Raw genomic sequence first — 14,496 nt, 5'->3', positions numbered from 1 at the left:
TTCCAGAAGTCAGGCCCAAACCCTGTAAATGGCCTCTGCTGAACTGCAGTCAGGGCACGGGGACAAAGCGAGCCCATTTCCCCAAGGGCAAAAGCAAGTCCTCTGTCAGGGCACTGCGCGCCCAGCCAAGCTCCAGTCCTTGAGCCCCTGCCCTCCCCGCCGCCCTGCCATCTGCCTGGGCTCCCAGGTAGGCGTCATCTGCACAGGTGCCCTGTGGGGACCAGGTCACGCGGGAGCAGCGGACCCTGGGAAAGACAGACCATCCCTGCACGTGTGTGCGTGTTTTGTGTGTGTCTGCATGTGACCCTGGCCCAGCCCGAGCCCCGCTGGAAACAGCAGCTGTCCCCTGGCCCCAGGTATGCCACCTGGAGTGCGGCCAGCCTGGAGGAAGGACCAATGACAGGAGGAGGAGAAGGGTCCCTCCGCAGGCAGCTCTGGGCTGGCTCCAGCCCCATAAATACCCGCAGGCTCCGAGGGCAGGTGTCACAGAGGCAGCCGCACACCATGGGGCGCTGGGAGCTACTCGTCTTGGGCCTCGCCTGCTGCTTGGTAGTCGCGAGTGCGGCGAAGGTAAGTGAGAGCCCAGCCAAGGGGTCGGCCAGGGGAGGGATCCCCCTCTCACCTCCACTAAGCCAGACCTGGAACCTGGGGACAGGGCCCAGCAGGGGGAAGACAGAGTCACTGGCAGAACCCGACCACCATTGTTAACAGCATCTCCCAGGCACTTATTCTGCATTTCTAGCAGGATGACTCGGGCTGCCAAATACAGAATATCCAATTCAACTGGAATTTCACATAAACCATGAGTCAATTTTGGTGTGTTTCACCCAATGATTAGGACATAGACTTAAATATATATATATCATTGTTTATTTGAAATTGAAGTGTAACTGGTCAACCTTGCTAAGTCAGCCACCTGACCCACAACCCCCATCTGGCTCCGTCGTCTCTCTAGAGACATCAACGTGGTCCCCCTTTCCCAAAAGGGGTGACAGGGGCCCAGAGCAGGCAAGCGATTTGCCCATATCACACAGCCACTGTAGCCAAGCAGGACTCTGGAACCCGCATTAGTCCAACCCTGGAGTCTGTCTCCCGGTGTAACCTCCATCTCCTGCTCTTCTAGCACCTGCTTGCCACAGCTTCTCTGCCCAGACACAAGTCAGGAGGCCCAGCCAACCCTCCCGGGGGGTTGCTGCCCTCCATCACTGACCTGCGGGTGTGAGCACCCGGGCAGGGAGACACTTCCAGGACGGAGCCAACGGCCACCTGCAGATGGTGTGGGTGCTCCGGCAGGGCTCTGGTCAGGGGCCCCAGCCCCCCACCAGGCTGGTCCCTCCACCGCTCAGCCTGCTCCTCAGACCCCTGCTGCCTAGGGCTTCAGGCCCTGGTCCTGGGCACCTTTTGCCCCTCTCCTTCCGGGGGGTTCTTTTCTGGGGGCTGAAGGGACTCTGGTTTCCTCTGTGCTGCGCCAGCAGCCAGCGACACCCCTCCCCAGGCTGCCGCCACGGCCAGGGTCCCCAGGCCCTGTCCACCATGCGGGGCCTTCAGGCCGGCCTCGGTCACACAGAGCTGTCGACCCCTAGTCCCCGACTGTCCTCTCCCAGCAGCCGGGGAGGCTGTTCAGGAAACACGCCTAGAGCATGGAGGGATGGGAGAGACAGGGACCCAGCTCCCAGGGCAGCCGGCAGGCACTTCTTCCAGCTCCTTCCTCCGCAGTTCCAGCCGGCCTGGAACTTTGCTCCCCCTGCCCCAGTGAGGCAGGGGGCCCCTCCTAGCCCAGACTTAGATCACAGGGCGGCTGGGATCCGTCCAGGCCTGGGACGTGGGGCTGGCCTGCTCTCGCCCACCTGGAACCTAGTTCAGGTGAGATCCAGGAAGCCCGGACCTGCGCCCCCCACCCCCAGATCAGGGGGGCAAAGCCCTGGGAGAGAAGGGTCTGGCTCTGCGGTCAGACAGGAGCTGCCCAGCAGTGACTCCAAACAGGAAAGCCTCAGCTTCCTTCAGGAAAAGTGGGTTGATGGGCGCCAGCACCCAGGACGCCGGTGAGGGCTGGACACATTGGCCCATCTGGCAACCTTGGGGAGGAGGCAGGGGTCTTTCCTGGCTTGGCGCACAGGGGCTGTGAGGATTTGAGGGGACTCAATCGAGGGGGAGATGAGGGCAGGAGGAAGAAGGGCCTGCTGATCAGGGAGTTTACTGCTGGGCGTGAACCATTCGGCGGCCCTGGGGCGCCAACCACTGCCGACAGCTGGACAAGCCAACAGGCCACGAGGGGGGGATAGTGTTGCCACTCATCTTACAGGCGGGTAAACCGAGGCTCAAGGTCACGGGCAGCCATGGTGAGAAGCCAAACCTCCACCCCACCTGTCCTAGCCTTCTTGGAATGCTTCCCTGAGTGAGGACACATGGCTTGAACCAGCCTCCTCTGAGATTCAGGGAGCAGAACACCCCGGGGGTAGGTGTGGGGTGGGGTGGGGAGTGAACCAGCTCTTCCAATAATGTGAGCAGGTGGCAGGGGTCTCGGTCCCAGATGCAGGAGGGCCCTTCCTTGAAGCTGTCTCGGGGGAACCTCTGGGAAGCCGGAGACTGCAGGGGGGCTATCCTCCTCCGGGGGTCCGCCAGCCAGAGCTCCCCTGAACTCTCCCCTCCCCGGCCAGCTGGGCTCCGTGTACACAGAAGGCGGCTTCGTGGAGGGCGTCAACAAGAAGCTGAGCCTCTTTGGCGACTCTGTCGACATCTTCAAGGGCATCCCCTTCGCCGCCGCCCCCAAGGCCCTGGAGAAGGCTGAGCGACACCCCGGCTGGCAAGGTGGGAGCAGGCGAGGGCGGGCCGGGTCCCGAGGCTGGGGGGCCCACCCTCACGCTAGCCCCTCCGGCCACCCGCAGGGACCCTGAAGGCCAAGGACTTCAAGAAACGGTGCCTGCAGGCCACCCTCACCCAGGACAGCACCTATGGAAATGAGGACTGCCTCTACCTTAACATCTGGGTCCCCCAGGGCAGGAAGGAAGGTCCGTTCCCCCCCACGCCCTCCACCTCCCCAGGCAGCCAGAGGCCTGGGTCCGGCCCCTGGGTTGTGTCTGGGGGATCCAGAGCTGAACTTCCTGACATCAGCACAGATCGGACTGGGTCGGGGGGATGGGAAGGAAGTGGGAGGGGCGTGGGGGTGTCGGAGGGGTGTATCTGACATCACAGAGCCTGCTTCCCCTCCCCCTCAGTCTCCCATGACCTGCCCGTCATGATCTGGATCTACGGAGGTGCCTTCCTCATGGGGTCCGGACATGGGGCCAACTTTCTCAGCAACTACCTCTACGACGGGGAGGAGATCGCCACGCGGGGCAACGTCATCGTGGTCACTTTCAACTACCGCGTCGGGCCCCTGGGCTTTCTCAGCACCGGGGACGCCAACCTGCCAGGTCTGCCGGGCACCGGGCCAGGGGAGCCAAGGTGCCTGGGCCCTGAGCTCTGAGCCCAGAGGGGACGCCCCTCAGCATCCTTCGTCCCCAGATAACTCCCCACAGCCGCCTAGAAAGGGCCCAGCCTCCCATCTGCTCAATGAGGTGGGCTGGCGCTGGACCATGAGACACAGGAGCCGCTTGGCAGCTGAAGCGAAAGAGAAGAGGCCGCCGGCCAGCTGGCCAGACCCCAAGAGACGTGGGGGTGGGAGCCACAGGGAGACAGGAGCGGGCACAGCCAGGCGGCACCTCGGGGCGGGGGGGCCACACAGAAGTCCCCGGATGGCAGGAGGGACTCTGGCCGGACAGAAAAGAGCTGAGCCCTGGGCCTCCAGCTCCCCTTCCCCGGCCTGAGACCCACCCCTCCCCCAGCACCTGCTCACCCAGCCTCCTGGGGACACACCACGCACCACCCTGGGGCTGGAGAGGGTCTCCACGCCGTCGGGGACGATCTCATCCCACCCACACGGACTGTGCGCCTAGTGTGGGCCAGGCCCCTGGCATCCAGGTGAAGCCCCCTGATGAAGCCCCCTCCACCCCTGCCGCCCGCAGGTAACTACGGCCTTTGGGATCAGCATATGGCCATTGCCTGGGTGAAGAGGAACATTGAGGCCTTCGGGGGGGACCCCGACAACATCACCCTCTTTGGGGAGTCGGCTGGAGGCGCCAGCGTCTCTCTGCAGGTTTGGGGGCCCCTAAAAGGGTTGCTGCCCTCAGAGGAGTGGGACGGAGTTGATGGTGACGGGGAGAAGCAAGGCTGACGGGCGCCGCCGTGGGAGTGTCCCTGGCCGAGCCCTGCAGACAGGTGGGCGTGGGAGGTGACAGGACCTCTCTGTATTGCAGACCCTCTCTCCCCACAACAAGGGCCTCATCAAGCGAGCCATCAGCCAGAGTGGCGTGGGTCTGTGCCCCTGGGCCATCCAGGAGAACCCCCTCTTCTGGGCCAAAAAGGTAAGGGGGCACTGTTGGGGAGCGGCCTCCCTCCTTCCCACTCTCTTCTGGACCCTGTGCCCAGCGCCCTGAGCACGCACTCTCTCTCCCCAACCCCAGATCGCAGAGAAGGTGGGCTGCCCTGTGGATGATACCAGCAAGATGGCCGGGTGTCTGAAGATCACCGACCCCCGTGCCCTGACGCTGGCCTATAAGCTGCCCCTGGGAACCACGGAATGTGAGTAGGGGCTGCTGGGGGCTGGGGGGCCGGGGGCTCCCCCCCGGGTACCGGATCTCATCCCGGCTCTGTTGCCAGCTCGCCGGCGTCCCCACACACCTCGTTGCCACCACCGCCCTGGTAGGCCTCTGGGGGGAGGAGTCTTTCCTCTTGTCTTTGGTGGGTCATGACCCCTTGGACAACAGTTTGGGCCCCATCCCCAACCATGTACACATAGGCGGTCGGTCATTCGTACATGATTTTCAGCAGATTTATGGACCCTAGATCAAGAGAGCCTCTGCACTAGATAAGCATTCATTCTTTCCTCCACTCATGAATTCAGCAAACATCTCCTGAACACCTGCTGTAGCATTTCCCTTCCAGCTCTGCTGCTCTGTACCCCAGGAAGGCCAGGGGGGCCCAGCAGCAAAATCCTGAAAGTGTCAATCTCATCAACCCAGAAAGCAATCATTCTCTCTTACTCCTTTTAAGGCAAAGTGCAGTGGGACCCACGGTTTGCATCTGGACCTAATGTGAAGTAAACCATAAGTGCTACGTAAACATTTTGGCCCAAGATGCAGACCAACTTCATATCTGACAGTTCCCCATCTGGGGAGTCAAGCAACTGCAGACCGAAAACATTAAAAAGAAATTCCAGGAAGTTCCAAAAAGCAAAACTTGAATTGGCTCCCCGCCCCCCACCACCGCCCCCACCCCCCACCACCGCAGGGCTTTTCTGATAGTTCTGTAAAGAATCCGCCTGCAATGCAGGAGACCCTGGTTCAATTCCTGGGTCAGGAAGATCTGATGGAGAAGGGATAGACTACCCACTCCAGTATTCTTGGGCGTCCCTGGTGGCTCAGCTGGTTAAGAATCTGCCTGCAATGCTGGAGACCTGGATTCAATCCCCGGGTGGGGAAGATCCCCTGGAGAAGGGAACGGCTATCCACTCCAGTATTCTGGCCTGGAGAATTCCATGGCAGTCAGACACGCAAAAAGTCGGACATGACTGAACAACTTTCACTTTCACTCCCACCCCCTGCAACTATTTGCATAACATTTGCATAGCATTCACAATTATTTACATAGTGTTTACTTTGCATTAGGTATTAAAAGTCATCTAGAAATGATTTAAAGTATATGGGAGGATGGGGGTTTCCCAGGTAGCTCAGTGGTAAAGAATCTGCATGCCAATGCAGGAGATGGGGGTTCGATCCCTCGGTTGGGAAGATCCCCTGGAGAAGGAAATAGCAACCCACTCCAGTATTCCTGCCAGGATAATCCCATGGACAGAGGCGCCACACACACATACATACACGGGGAGATGTTGGTAGATTGTATGCAAATAGTGTACCATTTTATATAAGAGACTTGAGCACTTGGATATTGGTGTCCTGGTAACAATACTCATGGATTTGCAGAAATGCGACTGTATTTTCTTTTGAGCTGAATTGGAGGGAAAACGGGCCAGGCCTAATGGTGGCAGGGCATACAAGCCTTTTGGGGCCACTTCAGGGGTCTCGCACTGCCTCTGGCTTACACACTGGAACCCACCACTGAGAGGGGGCACGTCTCTCTCCAACGGTCCCCTCCAGGATTTCCAGACTTTCCTCCTCCTTGATTTAAGAGGGTAAGCGAACAGGGACAGGAGAAGGGCATCAGGTTGCAGTGAGAGGACAGGCCTGGCGCCTGGACCAGTGGTTCTCGTCCTGGGTGATTCTGTGCCCAGGGAACGTGGGCAGAGCCTGCAGACGGTTCTGGTGGCTGCAGCTGGGGAGGGGGCACCTCTGGCGTCTAGTGGGTCAAGGTCAGGGAGGCTGCTAACACTCTACACTGCTCAGGACTGCGCCCCCACGACACAGAATGAAGGGGTCAGAAGGTCAATAATCCTGAAGCCGAGGTACCCCGATCTCCATCCAAGGAGGTGCAGCTCCTTGGTGGCCTCCGGATGGAGTCAGTTCCTGCCCCCGAGGTCTGGGGGAGGGGCAGGTGGGTACTGGAAGGTTTGAGAACCTGCTGCTCTTCGCCCCCAGACCCCAAGCTGCACTATCTATCCTTCGTCCCCGTCATCGATGGAGACTTCATTCCTGATGACCCCATCAACCTGTACGCCAACGCTGCGGACATCGACTACATAGCAGGCACCAACGACATGGACGGCCACCTCTTCGTTGGGCTCGACGTGCCAGCCATCAACAGCAACACACGGGACGTCACGGAGTAAGCTGGGGAAGTGGAGGGGGTGTGGAGGGGGTGGCGTCAGCCGAATGAGGGTCGGCACCATGATGGTGGTGAGGGGCTGTCCGTGGCCCTCTGCTGCATTGGTGTTACTGGTGCTCAGTTGCTTGGTCATGTCTGACTCTGCAACCCCATGGACTGCTGCATGCTAGGCTTCCCTGTCCTTCACCATCTCCTGGAGCTTGCTCAAACTCCTGTCCATCGAGTCAGTGATGCCATCCAACCATCTCATCCTCGGTCATCCCCTTCTCCTCCCTCCTTCAATCTTTCCCAGCATCAGGGTCTTTTCCAATGAGTCGGCTCTTCACATCAGGTGGCCAAAGTACTGGAGCTTCAGCTTCAGCATCAGTCCTTCCAGCGAATAGTCAGGGTTGATTTCCTTGAGGAGTGACTGGTTCGATCTTGCAGTCACAGGGTGGCAGATACCCTCCTGTGGGCACAGGGTGGAGGGTCCAGTGCCTGTTTGGTGTCTGCAGGGAGGACTTCTATAAGCTGGTCAGCGGACTCACTGTCACCAAGGGACTCAGAGGTGCCAATGCCACGTACGAGGCGTACACCGAGCCCTGGGCCCAGGACTCGTCCCAGGAGACCAGGAAGAAGACCATGGTGGACCTGGAGACCGACATCCTCTTCCTGATGCCCACGAAGATGGCCGTGGCCCAGCACAAGAGCAACGCCAAGTGAGGAGGGTGGGTGGGGGTGGCCCACCAGGGATCCCAAACACCTTCCTGGTGAGGCCTCGTGGCGGGCAGCTCCCAGGTGTCCAGAGGCCTGGGAAATCCAGGCTCGGTTCCTACTTGTGCCTGCGCTGTCTGCCAGGCCTGAGAGTGCCCCTCCTCCAAGCCTCGGCTCGGGGGCTTCACCGAACCCTCCTGTGACTCCCGGTCCAGGTCAGGTCTGCACGCTACACCCCTTGGCCCTCCCCATCAGAAAGTCCTTGAGTCGGCCTTCCATCCGCAGGCTGTCTGGAAGGCGGGGCCACTGGGTGATGTTCTCTGCGGTGGGTTTCGAATTTGACAACTTTCAGAACAAGCCTGCGGCCACTTTTAAACCCTCCATGTGATAATAGCCAACGAAAATGAAAAATTAGCTAGGGGTGCTTAAAAAGTAGGAAGATAAAATTTCACCTAGAACCCAGGTGGCACAGTGGTAAAGAATCCGCCTGCCAATACGGGAGACACATGTTCGATCCCTGGGTCGGGAAGATCTCCGGGAGGAAGGAATGGCAACCCTCTCCAGCAGTCTTGCCTGGAGAATCCCCAGGGACAGAGTCGTCCATGGGGTCGCAGGGTCAGACATGACTGAGCACACACACACAGAAATCTAGGATGAAAACTCGGCAATAAATTTGGCTCAGAGCTTCCTATCAGTCAAGGCCAAAAGGAAACAGCTGAGGGCACACAAATCAAGAATACAGATTCATGTGCAGAGAAAAGCAATCTTTCTTTATACTGAATTACGAAGGAAGATGCCTCTATACAGTTGGTGCAGACCAAGTGTAAATGCACTTGAAACTGTAGAATCCACGAAGTCAAATGCTTGGCCACAGTTTTTCTTCTCCCGGGTGAAAAGATCCAGATCCTTCCTCTTTTTTTTTTTTAAATTTTTATTTATTTATGTATTTATTTTGGACTTAATGCATAGTTTGCAGGATTCAGTTCCCCAATCAGGTATTGAACCTGTGCCCTTGGCAGTGAAAGCGCTGATTCCTAACCACTGGGCTGCCAGGGAATTCCCCTTCCTGAGTCTTGTGAGAATTGTCCAGACCGTTCCCTACTCCCCCACGGCCTCCCCCTAGGGCCCATGTCCTGGGTGGGTGGCCCCAGGTGGGCACACTGCCAACCTGGGCGGTCTCCCCTCCCTCCTCAGGAGCGCCAACACCTACACCTACCTGTTCTCCCACCCGTCTCGGATGCCCCTAGTCTACCCCAAGTGGATGGGGGCTGACCATGCCGATGACCTCCAGTACGTCTTCGGGAAGCCCTTCGCCACCCCCCTGGGCTACCGGGCCCAAGACAGGACTGTCTCCAAGGCCATGATCGCCTACTGGACCAACTTTGCCAGAACTGGGTAAGGCAGAGGTGGGGACAGCCTCTGTCCACATCACCCTGCAGGCTGGGGGTTCAGTCCCTGTTCCCTTAAACGCTTACCCTCCCTGAGCCCGGGGCACCCCATCCGTGTGAGGCCAAGGTCTCCTGGCTGGCCCCCAGGAGGTTCACGTGCCCAGCCAGCACCCGGGAGACAGGTACAGGCCCCTGGGGCAGAGGGTGGAAGATGGCCCAGGGGAGTGGGGGATGGGGCTCTCCAGCCTCCTGTGGGCCCCCTGGCCCCACCCAGCCACCCAGCCTTTTTTCTCACTCTGCAGGGACCCTAACACGGGCCACTCGTCGGTGCCCACAAACTGGGATCCCTACACCCTGGAAGATGGCAACTACCTGGAAATCAACAAGCAGATGGACAGCAACTCTATGAAGCTGCACCTGAGGACCAACTACCTGCAGTTCTGGACCCAGACCTACCAGGCCCTGCCCACGGTGACTGGAGAGGGGGCCAGCCTGGTGCCTCCCGTGGACAACTCTGAGGCCAGCCCTGTGCCCCCTGCGGACAACTCCGAGGCCGCCACCGAACCCTCCGCGGGTGACTCTGAGGTGGCTCAGATGCCCGTCGTCATTGGCTTCTAAAGTCCTTGGCCTCCAGAGGCCACAGGGTGAGACCCCAGCACCCACCTTCCCTCCCAAGTGCCTCCTGAATAAAGCCTCAACCATCTCTGTCTGGTGTTTCTTTTTGCTCCCAAGACTCAGCGGGAGGAAAAGGGGGTCTTCAGTTATCACAAGCCCCAGGCGTCTGGCCCAAGGAATTCCCCCCATCCGTCAGCTCTCGAGCCCAGATAGCCAACAGGATCATCCTCTTTAAAGAGGAGGAAACAGGTCTATAGAAGTGAAGCATCAGGCCAGGACTGGGACTCAGGTGTGGACCCCGCCCATGAAAGGCTGCCCGGTCCTGGGCGCTGGGCTCTGCTCCCGAGGGTGGGCGGGGCTGCAGCCAAGAGAAAAACTGGGCTCTGCAAGAGACCCCCGCCTCTGGCGTCAGGTCCTCTGGGACGTGGGGAGAGACCACGGTGTTCTAACCACAGTCTGGGGGAGAGAATCGGATTCTGCCTCCAGGTGGCTCCACGTCCATGAGGACAGAGCATCGCATCGGAAGGACAGGAGCAGAGGGCGCAAGAGGAACGCACGTGGGGCTGTGCCCCGTGGTGGGGGTGAGAGGCAGAGGGCAGAGTCAGGGTCGTCTCCGCCGCTGGGAATCCGGCCTGCGCATGTGCCCGAGGACATCAGAGCAGGAGTCAAACGCAGAGACTCCAAAGGCAGTGCTTGCAACAAGGCCGGGGGCTCCCTCTCTCCCCTCCCCTCGACCGTCCTGTGGTCGCTGTGGGGTGGGGGTGAGGGACCACCGATGCCAGGGTCCTGGGTGGGCGCGTGGGGCAGCCGCGCCGGCTGCCAGCCCCAGGCTCCCTCCCTGGAGAGTCCTGCCCCCGAGGCCGCAGGTGTGAGACCTTGCAGCAAGGCCCAGAAGCAGAGCCCAGGACCAAGACCACCGCCGAAGCCGACTGAGCCCCTTCATAACTTGCCAAAGGCCCCTGATGGTCACTAACAAGCTTCTTCCTGACTCCCCCTTAGGCAAAGATGCCCACTCCGGTAAGCGCCCTTTAGCACCCCAACCAATCACCTAATGCCAACCTTCCGGCAGGAATCTTGTCTCGAGGCTCTAAGACTTGGCTATTAGCTCAGGAAAACTGTCGGCTCTTCCCTGATCTGTCAGGACGTCACTGTGCTCACTGTGCCCACTTGATCTCTGCTCCTTGTTCTCAATAAGTCCACTCCCTTCTGAAATGCTCCGTGTCTGGAGATTCTTTTCCAACCCGCCCTTGGACCACCTCAACACTCGCCAGCCACAGTGGCGGGCTGAGCCTGGACTGGGCCCCAGGCAGCAGAGTTGAACAAGGGGCAAACCCGGCCCCCCAAGGAGCAGACCAGCCTGGCCCATGACCACTTTGTCTGCGCTGGGCTTCCTGGTCAGTCCAGGGCTCTCAGGTATGAAAGACTGAGATGCCCCCAGTGTGGGCTCTCCTGGGGGCCATCCCTGCTCTCAGCTGATGGAGCCAAGGATGCCATCTATCCGCCTCTGTCACATAAACACTCACATGACCTCGCAAAGTGTTTCTACCTGCGGGGTCTGTTCTCAGGAGCCTCCTCGGGGCCTGGGCCATCCTGCGACGTGGCACTTCCCTCCCTCGCTGGGGGACAGCTCAGCCATGCCTGTCATGCAGGAAATCACGTCCCCGGAGGGCTGGGCCACGTCAGGATATGTGCTCAGACCCTGCACTGCACAGACATGGCCAGGCAGAAGCGAGCCTGGCCATGTGTCTGGGTGACACTTGCAGCCACAGGGACGCCTCGTAATTCGTCGGGCTGTTGCCTTTCCAGGCTTTCTCCAGGGTATGAAGCAGAAAATACTTACCAAGGTGCAGGCTAGAGGCCTGTCCAGGGTCCTGGAGTCTCCCTGCTGGGTCAAGAGGTGACCCTTTAACTCCTATTAGGGTGCAGCCAGGAGGGGACACGCGAGGGAGCGCTGGTCAGAGTCCATTCACCACCCTGATGAGATGTGGTGCTTCGGTATTTCATGGGCAAGGCTGTGCCCGAGCGTGCCTGTGGGTTGGCAGTCTTGGGGGCATCCCCTGCCCCCCATGCCTCATCTTTCAGCCTTCCCCACAGAAAAGGGTCAAGCCTCCCATCTCCCCGTGACGTGACCACAACATACACATGGACAAAGAACGCAGCCATCCTATGGGCTGCAGCTCCAAGGGTTCCAGTCCTTGGAGCTCAGGCTCACTGGTTGTGGAGCACAAAAACTGAAGTTACCCCGTGCGTGGCACGTGGGATCTTCCTGGACCAAGGATCGAACCTGTGTCCCCTGCATTGGCAGGCAGATTCTTAACCACGGGACTGCCAGGCAAGTCCTAGTATTCTCTTATAATCCTTCTTTCTGTAAAGTCGGTAATGATGGTCCTGCTTTCATTTTTTAGTTATCTGAACACCCATTTCGTTAATTTTTTCCCCAAAGAATCAAGGTTTGGTTTTGTTGACTTTTCTCCATTTCCCTACACTCTTGTTTCTCTCCATTGCCATCTTCATCGTTTTCTTCCTTCAGTTAGCTTGGAGTTTAGTTTGCTCTTTTTCTAATTCTTTAAGTGTAGAGTCAGGTTACTGATTTGAAGTCTTATTTTTTAATGCAGGCGTGGAAAGCTGTAAAATTCCCTCTTTGCACTACTTTTTCTGTATCCCGTAAGTTTTGTTCGCTTTGCTCTTGTTTTCATTTGTCTCAAGGCAATTTTCTTTTTAAAAAAATATTTGTTTCTTTGCCTGCGCCAGGTCTTAGCTGCAGCCCTCAGAATCTTTGCTCTTCCCTTGAGACGTGTGGGAGCTGACTCCCTGGCCAGGGGTCAAACCTGGACCCCTTCATTGGGAGCGTGGAGTCTTAACCACTGGACCACCAGGAGTCCCTGAGTTTGCATTTTAAATCATATAGGGAAAAAAGGTACAAACGAAAGTCAACAATAAAGGCTTTTAGAATTACCAATTCGTTACTTCTCCTAGTGTTCTTTACTTTTTCACATGGCTTTGAGTTACTGTCTAGGGCTTTTTCATTTGGCCTAAAGGGCTCCCTTTAGAATTTCTTGTAGGCAGGACTATTCATAACAAACTCCGGTAACTTTGCTTATCTGGAAACATCTTGATTTCCTTTTACCCTTAAAGGATAGTTTACTGGATATAGAATTCTTTTTCTTTCAACATTTGAAATATGTTATTTCACTGCCACCTGGTTGTCATGGTTTCTGATGAAAAAAGTCAGCTGTTAATCTTATTGGGGACAGCCCTTCCACAGGACTGTTTCTTTCTTGCTACTTTCAAGATCTCCTCTTTGTCTTTCAACAACTGTGTAGTAACGTGCTTTGTGTGGCTCTCTGAGTTTATCTTGCTTGGAGTTCATTGAGCTTCTTAATGCGTAGATTTATGTCTTTTGTTAAAGTTGAGATGTTTTCAGCCATTATTTCTTCAAATAATCGCTTCTTCTGGGACTCTCACTACGCATATGTTGTTACATTTGATGGTGTTGCCAAAGTCCCTCTGAGGCTGTTCAATTTTCTTCCTTCTTTCTCCTTTCTGCTCCTCAGACAGAATAACTTCAATTGCTATAACACATTACTGACCAGGGGATTTTTGCCGAAATGAACACTGTGGCCGGCGGTTTGTCACGTAAGTGCATATTGAAATGTCTCTGGTCAATAACGTTCAGGTAACACAAAATAGATGACTACTTCTCTGGTCAATGAATTGTTAACTTCAAGTTCACGGATTCTTTCTTCTGCCTACTCAAATCTGCCAGGGAACCCCTCTAGTGAGCTTTTCACTTCAGGTACTGTACTTTTCAGCACCAGAATCTCCATCTGGTTTCTTTTCGGAATTTCTACCTTTTATTAAAATTTTATGTATTTAATTGTTGGCTGCGCTGGGCCTTCGCTGCTTGCTCGGGCTGCTCTCTAGTTGTGGCGAGTGGGGGCTCCTGTCCGCTGTGGGCCCGGGGTACCCATCGCGGTGGCCGCTCTGGTCGCCGAGCACAGACTCCAGGTGTGTGGGTTTCAGTGGCTGCGGCACAGGGGCCCCGTAGTTTCTGCACACGGGCACTGCAGTTGCAACTTGTGGGCTCTAGACCACGGACTCAGCAGCTGGGGCACATGAACTTAGCTGCTCCATAGCATGTGGGATCTTCCTGGGTCAGGGGTCAGACTTGTGTCCCCTGCATTGGCAGGAGGACTCTTAGTCACTGTACCACCAGGGAAGTCCCTATCATTTCTACCTTTTTACTAAATCCCTATTCTTACATTGTCCTCTTGATTTCCTTTAGTTTCTTGTCCATGGTTTCTTTCAGCTGAGCATATTTAAGACAGTTCATTTGATGTCTTTGATTATTTTAATATCTGAGCTGCCTCAGGTAGTTTCTGTCAAATTCCTTTTTTCCTGTGAACAAGCCCTGTTTTCGGTTTCTTGATATGGTCTGTGATCTGTTGAGAACTGAATGTGGAGTATTATAATATGTCAGCTCTGGAAAGCAGATTCTCCCCCTCCTCGGGATTTGCATTTGTTGCCTGGGGGCTGCTGTTTTCCATTTCTGTGGTCACTTTCCCAAACTTTTTGCAAGACCTGTATTCCCTGTTGTGTGTGTAGTCATTGCATCCTCTGCCCCCTTGTCCCAGGGGGTCGGGGGTGTGACCTGGCGCAGAGGTCCGTAACAGCTGAAGTCCAGCAGCATCACCTTTCTTCAAGCGCTCTCCTGGGTGTCATGTCTGATAACATTGCTGAGCCCCAGAAGTGTTGATTCTGATAGCTTCCTCCCCCAGCCTGATCGCTGTTTCCGTGGAGAGACTGTCCCTTATGCTGTCACTTTCTCTTGTGCTTAGCTGCATCTGACTCTTTGCAACCCTGTGGACGGTGGCCCCCTGGGGTCCTCTGTCCGTAGGATTCTTTCAGGGAAGAATACTGGAGTGGGTTGTCATTGGCTATGCCTGGGGATCTCCCCAACCCAGGGATTGAACCTGCATCT

The 14,496-nt window shown here is 56.8% G+C and overlaps 1 protein-coding gene across 1 annotated transcript; it reads left to right on the top strand.

Annotated features, from left to right (window-relative positions):
* Positions 1 to 462: 462 nt before the first annotated feature.
* On the top strand, positions 463 to 9,567 carry CEL (carboxyl ester lipase). The gene is made up of 11 exons (XM_061156154.1): positions 463 to 570; positions 2,658 to 2,808; positions 2,886 to 3,008; positions 3,216 to 3,413; positions 4,005 to 4,135; positions 4,296 to 4,403; positions 4,503 to 4,620; positions 6,633 to 6,819; positions 7,314 to 7,517; positions 8,707 to 8,907; positions 9,203 to 9,567. The coding sequence occupies exons 1-11, from the start codon at positions 505 to 507 to the stop codon at positions 9,516 to 9,518; spliced, it is 1,803 nt and encodes a 600-aa protein (XP_061012137.1). The 5' UTR covers positions 463 to 504; the 3' UTR covers positions 9,519 to 9,567.
* Positions 9,568 to 14,496: the final 4,929 nt, after the last annotated feature.

This window comes from Dama dama, chromosome 11 (genome assembly GCF_033118175.1).
Source record: "Dama dama isolate Ldn47 chromosome 11, ASM3311817v1, whole genome shotgun sequence".
Lineage (NCBI taxonomy): Eukaryota > Metazoa > Chordata > Mammalia > Artiodactyla > Cervidae > Dama > Dama dama.
The sequence above is the reverse complement of the archived record's forward strand: the minus strand, read 5'-3'. Positions and strand labels throughout refer to the sequence as shown.

What these genes read in the sequence shown, in the direction of transcription:
- CEL (XM_061156154.1), top strand. Translation starts at nt 505, where the DNA reads ATGGGGCGCTGGGAGCTACTCGTCTTGGGCCTCGCCTGCTGCTTGGTA. An exon ending in CGGGGACGCCAACCTGCCAG is followed by an intron (nt 3,414 to 4,004) that starts GTCTGCCGGGCA and finishes TGCCGCCCGCAG; the next exon opens with GTAACTACGGCCTTTGGGAT. An exon ending in AACACACGGGACGTCACGGA is followed by an intron (nt 6,820 to 7,313) that starts GTAAGCTGGGGA and finishes TGGTGTCTGCAG; the next exon opens with GGAGGACTTCTATAAGCTGG.